The sequence below is a fragment of the Bos javanicus genome, chromosome 17 (genome assembly GCF_032452875.1).
Source record: "Bos javanicus breed banteng chromosome 17, ARS-OSU_banteng_1.0, whole genome shotgun sequence".
Taxonomy (NCBI): domain Eukaryota; kingdom Metazoa; phylum Chordata; class Mammalia; order Artiodactyla; family Bovidae; genus Bos; species Bos javanicus.
In genome coordinates, this window is record NC_083884.1 from 52008644 (window position 1) to 52025149 (window position 16506).

General features: G+C 58.5%; 1 protein-coding gene across 21 annotated transcripts in view; it reads left to right on the plus strand.

Moving 5' to 3' along the window:
- NCOR2 (nuclear receptor corepressor 2) overlaps nucleotides 1-16506 on the plus strand; it is a 237130-nt gene that overhangs the window by 192641 nt on the left and 27983 nt on the right. For 16 of the 21 annotated variants that reach the window (XM_061384552.1, XM_061384554.1, XM_061384548.1 and 13 more), the window contains 7 exons: nucleotides 5946-6066; nucleotides 7231-7402; nucleotides 11794-11958; nucleotides 13073-13212; nucleotides 13878-13980; nucleotides 14185-14289; nucleotides 14589-14692. In XM_061384552.1, coding sequence (XP_061240536.1) covers nucleotides 5946-6066; nucleotides 7231-7402; nucleotides 11794-11958; nucleotides 13073-13212; nucleotides 13878-13980; nucleotides 14185-14289; nucleotides 14589-14692 — 910 coding nt within the window. The remainder of the gene's footprint in view (nucleotides 1-5945; nucleotides 6067-7230; nucleotides 7403-11793; nucleotides 11959-13072; nucleotides 13213-13877; nucleotides 13981-14184; nucleotides 14290-14588; nucleotides 14693-16506) is intronic. The other 5 variants (XM_061384551.1, XM_061384560.1, XM_061384569.1 and 2 more) reach the window with 2 other exon arrangements.

The window sequence follows — 16506 nt, forward strand, 5'->3', positions numbered from 1 at the left end:
TGCTCTTAGCGGGAAGAGTGTTGAGCTCATGGGACAGCCACGCTGATAAGCGGCCTCCTGGAGTCTGTGTTTTGGGTACAGATCGCCTGCCTGGGCTGGACAGCTTGGAGGGTTGGCCTGGGTCCCAACAGCTTCCCCCTGGACCTCTCGGGCCAGGCCTGAAGCCCCGCAGCCTACTTTGAGCCTCTCCCCGCACAACCTCAGCCCCACCCAGGGATGTGTCCTTCTCTCCCCCAGCTGGGTCTGGCTCCTGTCCACTCTTCCTGCCTGAGCGTCCAGCCTTTGGTCCCTCGGGACCAGGAGCCCTGGGCTGGGAGTCAGGACACCTGGTTTGTCACGCCCTCTGTGACCGAGGCCAGTCCCCCACCCTCAGGGTGAGGTTGGACTCGGGCCAGCCCCCTGACCTCTTCCTGGCTGGCAGTCCGCCACCCCTCCCTCCTGCCCCGGCCGTGGCCGCACAGGGCCAGGCGGGCGCCGGAGGACGCAGGCGAGATGCGTCAGAGTGCGCCCTGGCAGCCAGCACCACCTCCCTTACCGCCCCAGAGAGATCGGTGGGCGACCCCAGGTCCTGGCCTCCTGCCCACAGCCCTGCCTCCCGCCTGGCAGTCTCAGCGCAGTGCACTGGGCGTCCCTGGACAAGACACAAGATGCACTGCGTTCTGGCCCGTGCCCGTACGGCTTTGGGAGAGAAAATCATATCCTGCTTTTTACTCTCCATTGCTTTCTGCCAGACAGCTCCGCCTGGGAGTTTTCTTGGCTAGCGGCCAGAGATAGTGGCTTTGATTGCAGAGCCTTGAGCTTGCCTGCCCCCGCCTGTTCCGTTTCCCAGAGACGGTGCTGGGCACTTTCTGACAGGGCTGGGCCTTCAGAAGTGCCTTGGCCTTGCTGGGCCTCAGTTTTTTCACCCATAAGACGGGTGTGGGTATCCCCACTTACGGGCTGCTTGGGAGGAGAATGGAGTTCCGAGCCCACAGTAAGATGCTCAATGAAAGGAGTTACTCCCTTCCTTTGGAACTGCTTCAGGAGCCCCCAAAGTTCACTCCACGAGGAGGTTGGAATGTAGGCACTTCCGAGCCCCTGGAATTTCAAAAGAATGTAACAGCAATTTCTCCTTTATTTCTCTATTCCATAAATGATTAACTAGGCACTGGGGTGTGCCAGGTACCATCCTGGGCTCAAGGGGAGCAGCGACAAATGAGGTCCTGGCTCCAGGAAGCTTACATTTCACTGGGAGTGATTAGTACGGAATTGGAACAGCAATGGAATAAAGGGAATGCTCGTGTGATAAGCGGATGAGGGAGAGATTGGTCATGGAGGGAGTGTGAGGGGCAGTCAGGGAGACCTGCCTGAGGAGGTGACATTGAAAGATGATGGAAACACAGAGTATGAGACACGGAGGGAAAGTCTGCAGAGAGAACAGCCAATGCAAAGGTCCTATGGCCTCACGAGCTTGTGTTGGGTAGACGGCAGAGAGGCCTGTGGCAGAGAGCGGAGCGAGTGAGGGAAAGGGGAGAGGGCACGCGAGGAGGTCACAGAGGTGGGCAGGGTCCTGGCTCTACTTGGCCCCACAGGGCCTCGGGGGTTGAAGCAAGGAGTGGGGTTTTATCTTGGGGGCATGGGAAACCAGCATGACCATGCCTTTGTGGATCTTCACAATCCTGCTTTCCCAGCCCCAGCCTGGCAGCGGGGGATTATCCCAGCCCAGCGATAATGAGGAATTTGGGGAGGGGGCTCAGCAGAGAAGGGACGTACTGTTGCAGACCCAGAGTCCCCTGGGGCCCTGCCCCCTCCCCAGCCCTGGTCTTCCGGGGCGGGAAGAAAATCCCAGGGATGAGAAGATGCCCAGGCTGCTCAGCACTAGGCGTTGTTGTCACGGCTTCCTGTGCCTTCCCGTGTCCTACCCACAGGACAGTCGCTGGAGGGAGCGACTGTTCTCACACCCATTTTACAGATGTGGAAACTGAGTCAGGCACAGTTGGTAAAGTCATCTGGCCAGTGGTGGGATTTGAACTGAGAGGTGGAGTCTTGAACTTCAGCGTTAGGGGGCAGGGCCCCAGCTGCTCTCAGCCAAGTTGCCGGCTTCCCCTGCCACCCAGCTTCCCCCCAGCCCCCGCCCCTGCCCCTCCCGGCCCAGGTCACGTGCACAGTGCCAGGCTCCGAGAGCCCCTACCCTGCCCCGGTCTCTAGGGAGGAAAATAAACGCCCTGTCTTCCAAGAAAACAAAGGAAAGAGAACAGAGGGAGGGTGATACTGTGAGGAGAGCTCCTGGAGGTGGTGGCTCCTGCCGCTGTGGAGGTGGGATGAGGCAGTTTGGGGGCCACGTGAGCGCCAGGCATCTTCCCGCCCCTCAGGGGTGGTGGGGAGGCTCAGGCCCCTCGGGCTTGTTAAAGATCAGGATCCAGGCCCTTGCTCTTGGATGCTGCCCTCTTCACAGTGAGCGGTCAGGCTACTATCATCTTGTCAGCTGTGAAGTACTGTGCCCATGGCTGCAGCCCCCACTGAGCTCTTGCCTCCCTGGGTGGGGTTGGGGGGGCTCAAGAGAGAGGGGTCTGGGCCTCCATGCACACCCCCAGCTGGTGCCTGCTGACAGCATTTGAGGGTGATCCCTGCTTCCCTCCAATCTGCCTGCCCGCTGCCTGGACAAGGAACCACCGGGAAACCAGGACAGGGCAAGGGCCCTGGTTCGTTGACAATCAGAGTGAGACACAGACACTTGGCTTTTTATTTGTATCATAAAAGCATATTTTGTGTCCATATAAAATTATATTCACATAGATATGAAAGTTTATATTTTAACCTTAAAATTTGCATTTTCAAATATTTTATACAATAGATAATAGTATAGCATTATTACTTTATTGTTCATTGAAACGATATACTTAATATATCAAACCCTTGATTTTGTGGCCAGCAAGGAGTATATTCATTATCTTTTCCTTGTAACAGCTTTCAGTTCAGTTCAGTTCAGTCGCTCAGTCGTGTCCAACTCTTTGCAACCCCATGAATTGCATCACACCAGGCCTCCCTGTCCATCACCAACTCCCGGAGTTCACTCAGACTTAATCAAGTCCATCGAGTCAGTGATGCCATCCAGCCATCTCATCCTCTGTCGTCCCCTTCTCCTCCTGCCCCCAATCCCTCCCAGCATCAGAGTCTTTTCCAGTGAGTCAACTCTTTGCAAGAGGTGGCCAAAGTATTGGAGTTTCAGCTTTAGCATCATTCCTTCCAAAGAAATCCCAGGGCTGATCTCCTTCAGAATGGACTGGTTGGATCTCCTTGCAGTCCAAGGGATTCTCAAGAGTTCTCCAACACCACAGTTCAAAAGCATCAATTCTTCGGCGCTCAGCTTTCTTCACAGTGACCACTGGAAAAACCATAGCCTTGACTAGATGGACCTTTGTTGGCAAAGTAATGTCTCTGCTTTTGAATATGCTATCTAGGTTGGTCATAACTTTCCTTCCAAGGAGTAAGCATCTTTTAATTTCATGGCTTTACTGAGATATGATTCACAGCCATGCAATTCAGCCATTGAAGTGATTTATTTTTAGTACATTCACAGTTATGTGATCATCAGCACTGTTTAATTCCAGAATATTGTCAACTACCCCAAGAAGAAACCCCAGGCCATTAGCAGTCAGTCCTTATCCCCCACCCTCCAGCCCCTGGCACCCACTCATCTTCTATGTCTACGGATTTGCCTCTTGGGGGAATTTCTTGTAATTGGAATCATGCAGTACATGGCCTTTTGCAACCAGCTTCTTGCACTCAGCATCATGTTTCTGAGGTTCATCCAAGTTGTAGCCTGGAGTCATTCTTTTTGGCTGAGTAATATTCCACTGTGTGGACATACCACATTTTGTTTATCCATGTCACCTGGTTTTGGACGTGGGGCTTGCTTCCACCTTTTGCCTTTTGCAGATAGTGGCTGCTATGATCTTTCATGAACGGTTGGTGTGTGGGGGTGTGTGTGTCTATTCTCACGAGTGTATGCCCAGCAGTGCAAATGCTGGGCCCTATAATGACTCTAATGCACTTCCTGAGGAAATGCCAGAAGGGCTGCAGTGTATTCACTCTTAAGTTTACAAGTACAAGTTGGTTTAAGCGGACAGTGGTAATTAGTTGCAAGAGGAGGGGAGCAAGGCTGGGCTGGTGACATTTGGAGCCGACAGTGAGGGGGTACAGGACAAGTGAGAGCATCAGTTCTTAGACCTGTTCAGGGTGCTTTGGCCCAAGGGTAGAGGGCAAAACGAGGCTGGGTTTGGGTCTCCAGGGGAGTGAAGATGGGCAGCCACCAGAGGAGAGGCCTCCGGTGGTCCTGGGAGCCTGAGCAGGATCCAGAGAGGTCAAGAGAGGTGAGGACGGCAGGGAGGGTGAGCTGGTCAGGAGGACGGTGAAGCCCAGCTGAGCATGAAGTCAGTCTGACCTCTGAGCCTGGCGCCACTTGCATGCCATGGGCAGCCTCAGGGGGTGTCGCCGAGACTGTCTCTGCTCAGCTGAGCGTGTGGCAGATGTGGGCAGGGGGTCAGCACCCGAGGGACTGGCTCGTCATGGGTTGCGATCCCGTCACCGCAGGGAGCAGGGGGCCCATCGCCTGCACGTCACACGTCTGTCCTGAACCGCCGGCTGGAAGGCGCATGATCCACTCTTGGATCCGGCAGCCAGCTCTGGGTGGTGTGAGCTGCACCCTGGCTGTCACAGATCTTACCTGGAAGGCAGGGGCTGTGCCGATGGTCTGCACATGGCGTCAGCCAGGGTGGTCACGGCACACACTAGGGGCTTCACTGACCTGTCTTGTGATTCTCCCTCCTGGCTGAATCCAGCCCATGGCCAGTGCCTTTGTGCGTGCACACTGTTTGATTCCCCCAGGCCTGCTGTGTATTCAGCGAGTGGTGGTCCCAGGTAGGACTCAAGAGCTGGGCAGGAACCCGGCAGCCCCAGTGCAGGGGTGAGGGGCTCTAAGGCTGGGGCTCTGAGCTTCTGCCCTCGAGACCTCATGCCAGCTGGTGAACCAGACGGGGCTTGTGGCATGGCACCGGGCCAGGGCTGTCGTGTCCTGGAAATCCCTGAAGACCTCTCAAGGAGGGGACACCCGTGAGCAGCTCTGGAGCCACGCCCCACGGCAGCCTCTGCCCCAGGCGCCCAAGGCACTGCAGCTGTTCCCTGGGGTGACCCCAGCCCTGGCTTCCCACCATGTTTTAGCCCCCTGCCCACCTCCGTGCACCCGTGTGCAGACACACACACACACACACACACACACCGTGCACCCTTAGCAGGTTGCTGCCCTGTTCTGCATGTCAGCAGACAGACGTGACCTTGCTTTAGAGGACAAGCCACCTGCAGGCCCAGCTCAGCCCCACTTACGGCTGCAGGGCGGGCAGTGTACATGCTGACCCTGTGCCCGCAGAGCTTGCACCCGCCTGGTATGCGGGTGAGATTCCGGTTAGCCACGCATTCTGGTTGAATGGGAGGGCGCCCCAGTCCTCGTCTCCAGTAAGCAGGGCCAACTCAGCACCATACCCCGGGCCCCTACCCTGGGGCCTGAGCCTCTCATACTTGGGTGATGAGTCATCTCCCTGAATCTCTTAAGCCTCCCAAGCCTTAATTAGGTTGATTCTTGGGTTTCCCAGCAGCTTCCCAAGGGCCAGTCGTGGTAACGGGCCCTGAGTGTGGGCTTCTCTGGGACTTCCCTTGCCCTGGGCCATCTCGGGAGCATTTGATCCTCTGGGCTGGGGTGGGAGGGGTCTTGGTCCCTTGTGGGGCCTGCATGGAGCAGAGGAGGGAGGGAGGAGCCCCCACCCCGACCCCAGGTCTCCCTGGCGCTGGACGTTCGCCTCCCTCTGGTGGTCCCCCCAGCCGCATCGTCCAGGCAGGAGCCAGGAGAGCCTGTGAGCCCGTGGGCCTGACACTGGTTTCCCCGTCCCCCCTGCCCTCCCGCCTGCCACCAGGCTCCTGTCGCCACGGCCCAGCCTCCTCACCCCGACCAGCGACACCAGGACCAACGCCTCGCCCCAGAAGCCGCTGGACCTGAAGCAGCTGAAGCAGCGAGCGGCCGCCATCCCCCCAATTGTGAGTCCCAGGCCCACCTCCCATGACCCATGACCCAGGACCCCCACCCAGCCAGGACCCGCAGAGCCCCCATGACCTTTACTTCCTGTTGAGGAGACAATAAATCAGGCTGATCACAGGCCAGGGAGGTGGAGGCCCGGCATCTGCAGCGCCGCCTCTTCCCACCACCTCCTGTTCCTGTAGAAATCCTCATGGAGACAGGCAGGAACAGTAGGGGGGCTGAGGGGCCCCCAAAGTACCCGGCCTGCAGGTCTCCTCCCTCTGGCTTCCCAGCCTGGCAGCTCTCACCACCCCACCCCTGCCTGCCGAGGGTTCTCCAGAGCCCCCCAGACCAGGCAGGAAGCCCCCCACTGTCACAACACCTCAGAGAGGAGGGCGGGGCCCCACCAGTTAACTTGAGACCCTCTGAAAGGGTTGGGGGGTTGTCCAGAAAATTCTCCAGGCCAAGCAGAAGGATCCTCAGAGGTGCCCGTAATTGTAACGGCTCAGTCATTGGTGGTGCTAGTGGTAAAGAACCCGCCTGCCAATGCAGGAGACGTAAGAGATGTGGGTTTGATCCCGGGTTAGGAAGATCCCCTGGAGGAGGGCATGGTAACCCACTCCAGTATTCTTGCCTGGGAAATCCCATGGGCAGAGGAGCCTGGCGGGCTACGGTCCATAGGGTGGCCAAGAGTTGGACACGACTGAAGTGACTTAGCACACTCACATAGTCATTGCCCTCTCCCAGGACGTGAGCCTGGCCTTCCAGTGCACCTGGGGGCTGTGGGCTGAAAGACTCCAAGCTGACCAGGGCTTTTTGAGTGAGGGGCACAAGGAGTGCCAGGCTGTGCTGCCTGCTCCCCACAGCCGGGCACTGTCCCATTTGTCAGCTCTGATCTCTCTGAGACCCCGAGAAATTTGAGGAAGATGGAAGGGGCTAGGGGCAGGGTAATGAGGGCTCTCCATCCACAGCCAGGCACCCGGGATGGCTGGGCACACCCCCTACACTTTGCACAAAGCCCAACCTCCTGGACCCTCAAGCCGTGTGCCCTTGGGTGTGTTGCTACTTCTCCTGGGCCTCAGTTTCGAGGCTGGTCACACGCAGGGGGCCTGGAAGGCTTTCCCTAGTCTCTGGGACCTGCAGACAGCCTGTAAAGACACTCGCTCCTCCTCGCTTTCCCCCAGCAGGTCACCAAAGTCCACGAGCCGCCCCGGGAGGAAGCAGCTCCCCCTAAGCCAGCTCCCCCTGCCCCCCCACCATCGCAGCACCTGCAGCCGGAGAGTGACACCCCCCAGCCGCCCAGCAGCAGCCCTCGAGGCAAAAGCAGGAGTCCTGCGCCTCCTGCCGAGAAGGAGGGTAAGTGTGTGTCAGTGGCTGAGGGAGTCAGAGGGAGAAGGGGCTGATGGGCGGGCATAAGGGGCCTTTTGTGTGTGCCGAGCAGCTGTTCCCAACTCCATGGCTGTGGCGGCAGGACAGGCCAAGTTAATGAGTGAAACGCGTGGGAGTGAGGCAGTAGGGGGTGGTAGGGACTGCAGCAAATTGGAGAACTCAACGTTCATTCTGAAGCGGGCTCACGTTGGCCTCAGCCAAGAGTCACCACGTGGCAATTCAGGCCTGGGGTTGTGGGTTGTTCTTTCAGAGAAGCTAGAAATCCATCTTTTCATGTGAAATCTTAAGAGTTTCTCAACATTGGCAACTTCTCAAAATTTCTACAAGCTCTGTGCATATACAAAAACACGTCTGTGGCTGTTTCTGGTTTCATGTGATTCAGTCCACACGTGAGCTTCTAGAACCATGAGGCTCAGTGCCAGCTGGCAATAACTCTGGGCCTAGGCAGGAAGCACTGCCCTCTCCAGCTTTCACCCTGACCTTATTCCAGGCCGAGGTCACTGGGTTCACTGGGGAGCCAGTGAGTGATTCCCCGAGCAGCTGTGTTGCAGCAACTGCTCGGGGCATGCTTTACTGTCACACGTGAAGTTCAAGGTCAGGAGACAGGTGGGGTCTGGTTTCTTGTTCTCTGGATCTTCTATCTCTGCCCCACTCCCCACTGGCCCCAAGAAGTGTCAAGCCTGTATCCCTAAGGGACACCCATCCCAGATCAGCCTGTCACAGCGCAAGCAATAGGGGCTGACCCCTCCCCCCAAAGGCTCCCCCCATGCTGTTCTAGCCCAGTCTCCTGAAGGCTGCTCTAGGGGTCCGAGGGCAGCGGGACCCCAGGCCACCGTCCCTGTCCAACACCGCCAGGGACAGACTTGGGCGGCCAGGGCCATCTGCGCCATCACCTCGAGCAACTTCTGGTACGGCATCTTGCCGTCTCTAGAAAGTCAGACTGGCCCTTGGCGATGGACCTCCCTGAGGGCGGTGCTGTGTGTCTGAGGACAAAAGCAGGGCTGTCCCTAAAGGAGGCCAGCTCCACATGTCGAAAGTGACAGGGTCTGCCAGACACTCCCCGGCTAATCGGCCCACCCCCCACCTGTCTCCCTGAGGCTACCTTCACCTGCCATAGGAAGTCTCAGATGCCACCCACGCGGACGGGCATGCATCCATCCATCCAGCGTGTGGCCAGGGGATCAGGACATGTGTTGAACGCCCACCATTGCCAAGCACTACCCCTGGGAAGTGTGGGTCTGGCAGTGAGCAGGATGAAGTTCCTACTCCAGCCAGCTGCCCTTTTTGTGAATGAGAGAGTATGTTAAGCAGGGGAACACACAAGGAAGCAAGATGACCTCAGGGTAGTTCATGGAATGAATGAGACAAAATGGGGTGAGTGACAAGGGGCTCAGAGAAGGGGTCTCTGAGACCAGGAGAAGGCAGTGGTGGGAAGATCTGGGGGAAGGGCATTCCAGGCGCCGGGAGCAGCATGTGCAAAGGCCCTGGGGTAGGAGCAAGCTTGGTATGTTGGCAGAGCTGACACAGCAAGAGGTCCTGGTGGCTGGGGAGAGGGGAGGGGAGGATGGGAGATGGGGACCAGATCGTGCAGGGCCTGGTAGGCTATGGTGCTGTGGGCGTTTGGTCTCGGGTGCAGGAAAAGAAAGCCTTTACAAGGGGAACTTTCAGGGTGTATGTGTGTGTTGGGGACTGAGGAGAGGTCAGGCAGTCCGATTTCTATTTTGAAAAGATCTTTTTCTCTGACCGTTGTTGGGAAGAAAGGGCTACAGGGAGTTGTGGGCAGATGGAGGAGGGCACAGCGCTGTTCCCGGCCAGCAGTGGTGGCAGTCTGGACTATGTGGGTGACCATGGAGATGGAAGCGGGGTGGGTTGGGATTTTGTTTCAGAGGCAAAGCCAGTGGAACCCGCTGAGGAACCTGGGTGTGGGGTTGAAAGCAGGGTGTCAGCTGCCTCCTGGGACCCTGCCAGTCACCCACGCTGGGCCCGGGACTCCCCATGGTGGGGGTGTGGTTTGCTGGGCAAGAGTGTAGTGTGAGACATGGGGTCTGGTCTGGAAGGACATTCAAGGGCCAGGACACTAGCCCAGGGCGGAGTAGCCGCATGGCAACGACAGGGGCCCATACAGCCTTGGCCAGCACCAGATCTGAGCCAGGTCAGGCTGCGCTTGGGTGTCCAGCCACCGCACAGGGCCAGGCAGAGCCTGCTGGGACGGGTCACAGGCCCTGTCCCGAGAGAAGGTGAGCCACCTCCCCCCTGGTTTCTGAGTCTGGCGTTCGGCCCGTTGGCACGGCAGAGGGCCGCGCCGTTTCCTGGAATCGTTCGGCAGCACCAGAGATGGCGCACCTGGCGTCGGGTATGGTGGGCTGCCCTGCGGCTAGCACCCTTAGGCACATGCGTGAACTTGACACCCAGCTCGACCTCTCTCTGGTCTCTCCTGCCTCCCCTGCCCCCTGGCTCCACCCACCCCTCTGGCTCCCCGGGCCCAGCTGGAGGAACAGGTTGTCTTTCCAGGCTCTCGGCTGCCCGCCCAGCCTGGCGGGGGCCCAAGTTTCCCTTCCAGCACCGGAGGCCTCCCGCCCCCTCCCACCACAGCTGGGGCTGAGCTGGAGAGAGCAGCCCGGGTGCGCACAGGGTCGGGTCGCTGGATGAGAGCCATCCGGGGCATCTGGGGATTTTTCTGGGCCCTGTGCAGGCCCTAGAGAGGTGCCCCATTAGAGGAGATTGAGTGTGAGAACCCCTACCTGGGTTACTGCCCACATGTGTGACGCCCCCCGCTGCAGGCTATCCCCACCAGCAGGCACATGGGTCCAGCAGGAGCTCTGTCTCTCCCAGGAGAGACGGGGAGGGTGTACAGCACGCACAGCCTCTACCCCACCTGCCGGGCCCACAGCGGGCACCTCTCATCGCTGCCAACACACTCCCGCTCACCCGGCCAGGTCTTCAGAACCTCACCCCTTCGTCATCTGGAGGTGGCCCCAGGGAGGACACCTGCCTGCCGTTCCCATCCCAGGCCTGGCGTTCCCAAGTTGTTAGCAGCCGGTTACTCCCTGGTCCCCCCACCCCCACCCCCCAGCTCCCAGGGGTCCTCCAGCCTGACACCAAGTCTCAAGGGAGAGGTTTGGTGCTTAGGGCCGATTTCAGCAGCGAGAGGCCACAGGAGAACACTGTGAAGACGGCCTGGCCTTTGGTCATGTCTGCAGGCAGTCCTCAGGCCTGAGAATCCAGGGTCAGTTGTTGCTCCTCTTCTGGTGCTCAGGGTGTGTTGCGAAGGTTAAGGTCACAGCCTGCAGCCCATCTACTTGGGCTCAGGGCTCCTGCTTGCTGGCTTTGAGCTTTTGACCTGGTGACTTCGCCTTTCCAAGCCTCTGTGTTCCCATCTGCAAAATGGGGATAATCCTCATCAGTTCCCCGAAGGGTGTTAGGAGGATAAACAAGTCAGTCCACACAGTGCCCTTAGTCAGAGCCCTCATGGGAGAGCTGTTCTATTATCTGCTACTGCAGCAGCCATGAGGTCAAGGGGTCAAATCCTGACTTGGCCAAATGATTGCTGCCAACCCTAGATAAGTCCATCAGTGTGTCCGTACTCAGCTCCCATTCCACAATGCCGGGCCTGGGCGCTCTCTTCCTCCCAAGTCTGCGAGGAGGCTCGTTGAGTTCATGCTTTCGAAACACCCGGCCCAGTGCCCGGACGTGGAACGCGCTAGTACACAGGCTGACGTGTGCGTGCTGTCATCCCAAGCATGTGGGTTCCTAGCCGCACCCACCAGAGCACACGTACACAGGTCTCGGCAAACTGTTCGACCACCTTCATCATCTAAAGAGATCAGCAAGCCTCTTCCGGAAAGGGCCAGATAGTAAATATTTCAGGCTTTGTGGGCCAGACAGTCTCTGTCGCAACTCCTCAGCTCTGCCGTAGATGATAAATCAGCAGGTAGACATGACCACGTTTCGGTACAAGTGTACATGCAAAATCAGGCGGTGGGTGGGCCCCTTGCTGCCAGCTCCGTCCCCTGGTTGGGAGGTTTGTCCAGGCCCCTTGCTCACCTGGGGCCGGGCCAGTGCCTGTGTCTTTCCAGGGCTGAAATCAAGGGTTGCAGAGAGGCCCCCAGCCCACTCTTGAGGCACACTCGTGCTCAGGAGGACATTAACAGAGTCAGAGTGGTGCCTGGTCTGCAGACTTGGGGGAGCTCTACCCTAGGAGCCCTCCTCCTCCCCATCACTGTTGGCCGGGACCCTCCTCTGGCCGAGGCCGGCACTGCAGGCAAGGGGAGGGGAGCTCATTTGAGCAGGGCAGCCAGGGCTGGGGGCCTGAGGGCTGGCTGAGCGTGGCTGACTACCTGCCCTGCCTCACCCCTCAGCAGAGAAGCCTGTGTTCTTCCCGGCCTTTGCAGCTGAGAGCCAGAAGCTGCCTGCGGACCCCTCATGCTGGACGTCAGGCCTGCCCTTCCCTGTGCCCCCTCGCGAGGTGATCAAGGCCTCTCCACATGCCCCTGACCCCCTGGCCTTCTCCTATGCCCCACCTGGTGAGTAGTTCACCCCAGCCGGCCTCCTCCACAAGTCAGCCAGCGGGCAATCACTAGGTACCACCAGTCACCCACCAATCACTCGGCACTGCTTGGAACTGCATGCAGAAGGATCTTAGAATCTGACGGGTCCTAATGGGAGGGACGGTCTGGTCAATGAAGGGAAAGGGGGCTCCACTGAGGTTTGAGGAATCTCCAGCATGACAACGGAAGCACTGGTACTAGGGAGGTGCTTGAGCTGATGATGAGAGAGGCAGGTTTGGAGTGGGAGCGCCAACTCCCACCAGTGACTTAGAGCTGGAGAATGAGCAGGTCGAGAGAAAGGTGTAAGGAGGGAAGGAGACAGCTTTGGCTTACAAATATAGTCACGCTGGATTTAGATCTTTCTTGAGGTTCCCAGTCCTGCTAGGCCCTACCAGCCATAGAAGGGGCAAGGCTAGAGGTGGATAAGGACTTTAATTAGCAAAGGTCATCCTCAGCAGAGCTGATCCTGCAGGATGAATGAGCCAAAAGAGCCAGAAAAACAGGGAAGGGTATGCCAGGCAGTGGGAACAGCATGAGCAAAGGTCCGGAGGCAGGAAAGAGCAGGCAAAGCTTGAGACACTGAATCAGACTGCCATTGTGGAAGCGCGGTGCCCAGTGAGCCTGGGGAGACCACACCCACAAGGTCAGGTGAGCCTGAAAGCTGTGTCACAGGCTAAAATCTAACCCTGAAGGCAGTGGGGAGCCATAGAAGGTTCACAGCAGCAGAGGCGGGGGGAGCAGGTGAACCAGTAGACTTTGAAAATGATCCTTTTGGTTCCTGTGAGGGGAATGAACTATTGGAGAGTAAAGGAGGGATGGGGAGACCAGTTAAGGAGTCTAGGGAGAGTGGAGGGACCTGGTCCAGGACCCGGAGGTGGGGTGGATGGAGGGAGGTGGGGTGGGTGGGCATAGTGGTGTCTGAACCAAGGATGCAGACAGCTCCTCAGGGCAGAGGTGGGAGAGGAGCAGTAGGGGGCGTGTGTGGACAGGCACTCCCCTGGACAGGACAGGGACAGGGTGGGGAGCGGCCCCGGGGGCTGTGTCTCTGACTGCTCTGGAGCCCCATGAAGGACAGACATGTGCCCTGCAGGTCACCCGCTGCCCCTGGGCCTCCACGACAGCGCCCGGCCCGTCCTGCCACGGCCACCCACCATCTCCAACCCACCGCCCCTCATCTCCTCCACCAAGCACCCCAGTGTCCTCGAGAGGCAAATGGGGGCCATCTCCCAGGTGAGGTGGGAGGGCCAGCTCCCCAGAAATACCTGTGCCAGCTGGTGCCCAGAGAATAGCCCCTTCCTCTTTTAAGGGTTTGGCCTTTCCATCTGTAGAGTTGGGGGAGGGGTCGCTGGGGTGGATGGTGTTTGGGTGGGGGCCAGGCCCCCAAGTGGCTGGGTCCAAGCTGGCTGCAGTCTGCCCCAGGCTTCAGGACCTTGGGAGGTCACCCCATGGGGCATTCAAGAGCGGGGGCACTGCATCCAGACTATGCGGCCTTTGGCAAGTTACTTGACCTCTCTGTGCCTCCCTGTGAAACGGAAGAGCACGCTCACAAGACATCAGCATGTGCAAAGCCTTGGTCTGCCTGCCCCTTCATCTCCCTGACCTGCCGCCGTGTATTGAGGGCAGGGGCAAGGCTTCCGCTTGGCCCAGATGCTTGTGGGCAGCATTTCCTTTAAACCAGGTCATGATGGCCACCACACAGGTGAGGGCCCTGAGGCTCAGGAGAGGCAGTGACTTCTCCACAGTCGCTCAGCGGGGCAGCGGGGCTGGGACTTGAGCCCCAGGCCTCCCTGACCCGTGTGTGGTCCCGAGGTTCCCCTCCTCTTGCGCTCTCGTGAAAGCGGGTGTCAGGAAGCCCTGGTTGAAGCCTCTGGGACCCATGACCTCTGCCCCTACAGGGAATGTCGGTGCAGCTCCACGTCCCATACTCAGAGCATGCCAAGGCCCCCGTGGGCCCCATCGCCATGGGGCTGCCTCTCGCCATGGACCCCAAGAAGCTGAGTAAGGATCCAGACCCCCAACCTTGATGGCCGGGGCTCATCTCCCACCCTTTGTGTCAAGGGGTGAGGGAGGGCAATTTGGCCTTTGGGACTCTGGCCTGAGCATGGTGGGGAAGACCCCCAGCCCCTGGGTAGGGCGGGGCGGGGGGCCATGCCTCCCAATCCCTGCCCTGTGGCTCTGCTCACTGCTCTCACCCATCCCCAGCACCGTTCAGCGGAGTGAAGCAGGAGCAGCTGTCCCCACGGGGCCAGGCCGGACCCCCTGAGAGCCTGGGGGTGCCTACGGCCCAGGAGACCTCCGTCCTGAGAGGTGAGGGCGTGGGAGCTGGGCATGAGGCACCGTGTCTTGCCCTCATCCCTGTGGCTGCCCCTCCATCCCGGGGAGGGTCGAGGCAGGCATGGGACCTCTTATCCAAAACCTAGCTGAGAAGTGTCAGCTCCCAGAGGGTTTGGCAGCCTCTCTTCCCAAGTGTCTGTCTCTCCCTTTAGGGGCGGGGGACTCTGCACTGAGACACCGTGGGTGGAGCGGGTGGAGCTTGCAGGTCACCAGGAGCACAGCTGGGGTGGCTCTGGGCCCGGCTCTTAAGCCCCGTGTCTCATGTCTTCCAGGGACGTCTCTGGGCTCGGCTCCAGGCGGAAGCATCACCAAGGGCACCCCCAGCACGCGGGTCCCCTCCGAGAGCCCCGTCACGCACCGCGGCTCCATTGCCCACGTAGGTGTCCGGGCCACGGTGTGCGGGACCAGGGCGGGGCTCGCAGGCGGCATTCTGGACGTGGCCCCGACTGTGGACAAAGCAGTGGGCAGCCCACCCATTCCCCCCACCGGCATCCCTGAGGGGCCCCTGCCCCAGTGGATGGGGTGGCTTCCTGGGGGTACCCGCCTGTTCTGTGAGCGTTCATCTTCTCTCCTGGGAGCCAGGCATTTACCGTGCTGAGCAAAAACCTCGAGGCCCCCCGAGGACCTGGCAGGGCAGCAGAGGGAGGCAGACCAGTGAAAACTGAGCGGTGATTTCAGACTTTGTCAAACTCTGCGATTAAGAGCGTCCAGCGCTGCCGAGGCCACATAGACAGGGGAGCTGGGGGAGACCTCTCAGAGGTGTGAGCCCTTCAGGAGCCTCAGGGAACAGCACCCCCTCCCATATGTGTCTTAATGATGAAACTTCAGGCCGCAGGCTCTGACAGTGAGGTGTCTTTGCAGCCCAGAGGCCTCAGATCATACCACAGAGGGGAGCCCCTCACACTTCATGTTTCTCTAAGACCTGTCGGTTTTGAAATCACCAGCTTACGAAGGCAGCTGCCAGGTACCTAGGGCCAAAGGCAGGCCACACACTCACCCAGGCAGGGGACCGACGCCCCCTGATTCAGTTTTGAAACCCCTTTGGTAAAATTGTCTCTCGCTGAGTCATTCTCATATTGAGTCGAGTCGTTCAGTTGTGTCTGACTTTTTGCAACCCCATGGACTGCAGCACTCACACACCAGGCCTCCCTGTCCCTCACTATCTCCCAGAGTTTGCCCAAGTTCATATTCATTGCATCAGTGATGCCATTTAACCATCTCATTCTCTGTCACTCTCTTCTCCTTTTGCCTTGAATCTTTCCCAGCATCAGGGTCTTTTTCAATGAGTCGGCTTTTTGCATCAGGTGGCCAAAGTATTGGAGCTTCAGTATCAGTACTCAAATAGAGTAGGGATTCTTAAATCACTTTTTTTTTGGCGTGTGGGATCTTAACTTCCCAACCAGGGATTGAACCTGCACCCGCTGCATTTGAAGTGCAGAGTCTTAACCACCGGACAGCCAGGGAAGCCCTGCTGAGTCATTCTCATAGAGTGGTTTGGGGTTAAAGGTCGACATCTGAAGTGCCTGGGCATCCGTCGGCCTCTGCTTTCCAGGTGGCCATGACCCGAGCCGTGTCGGTCACTCACACGCCTGTGATGGTTATTGGCAGAGGGTGGCAGCTGCCAAATGTGTGAGTGTCAGACTTTCCCATAGCCTCTCGACCAGGTGGTGATGAAATCTGTGCGGGGAACACAAACACACAGACACACACGAACACACACACACACACTCTTACACACGTAGACTTACAATGCGTGTGCTTATGTCAGCTGCCCCTGGAGAGGCCTTTCCTGATGACGTGCAGTTGGCTCCGCTGCCCTGTGCCCTTTTGAGGAGAGAGGTGACTGCCCACCCCTGGACCGTCACCCAAACTGAAGCCCGTTTATTCTGCACAAGTCTTCCAAAGTGTGACCAGTGGATCCTACCTAGGGTGTCTGCTTTGAGACATCTGGGGAGACCTGTCTGGAGACCTGTTAGGGCATTTTGTTTTTCTCCAACTTGAACACCAGGATTTGGGATAAAAGCCCAGGGGGTGCCAGTCATCCCTTACCCCATAGAAGGATGTTTCTTGGCAGAGATGCTCCCATGGGGAGACTCGAAGGGCACCAGTCCCGGGCTTGGCACACGGTCAGACTCACATCTCTGAATCGGCTCTTGGATTCATAGAAGGAGAAGAGAGACGTCTTGATCT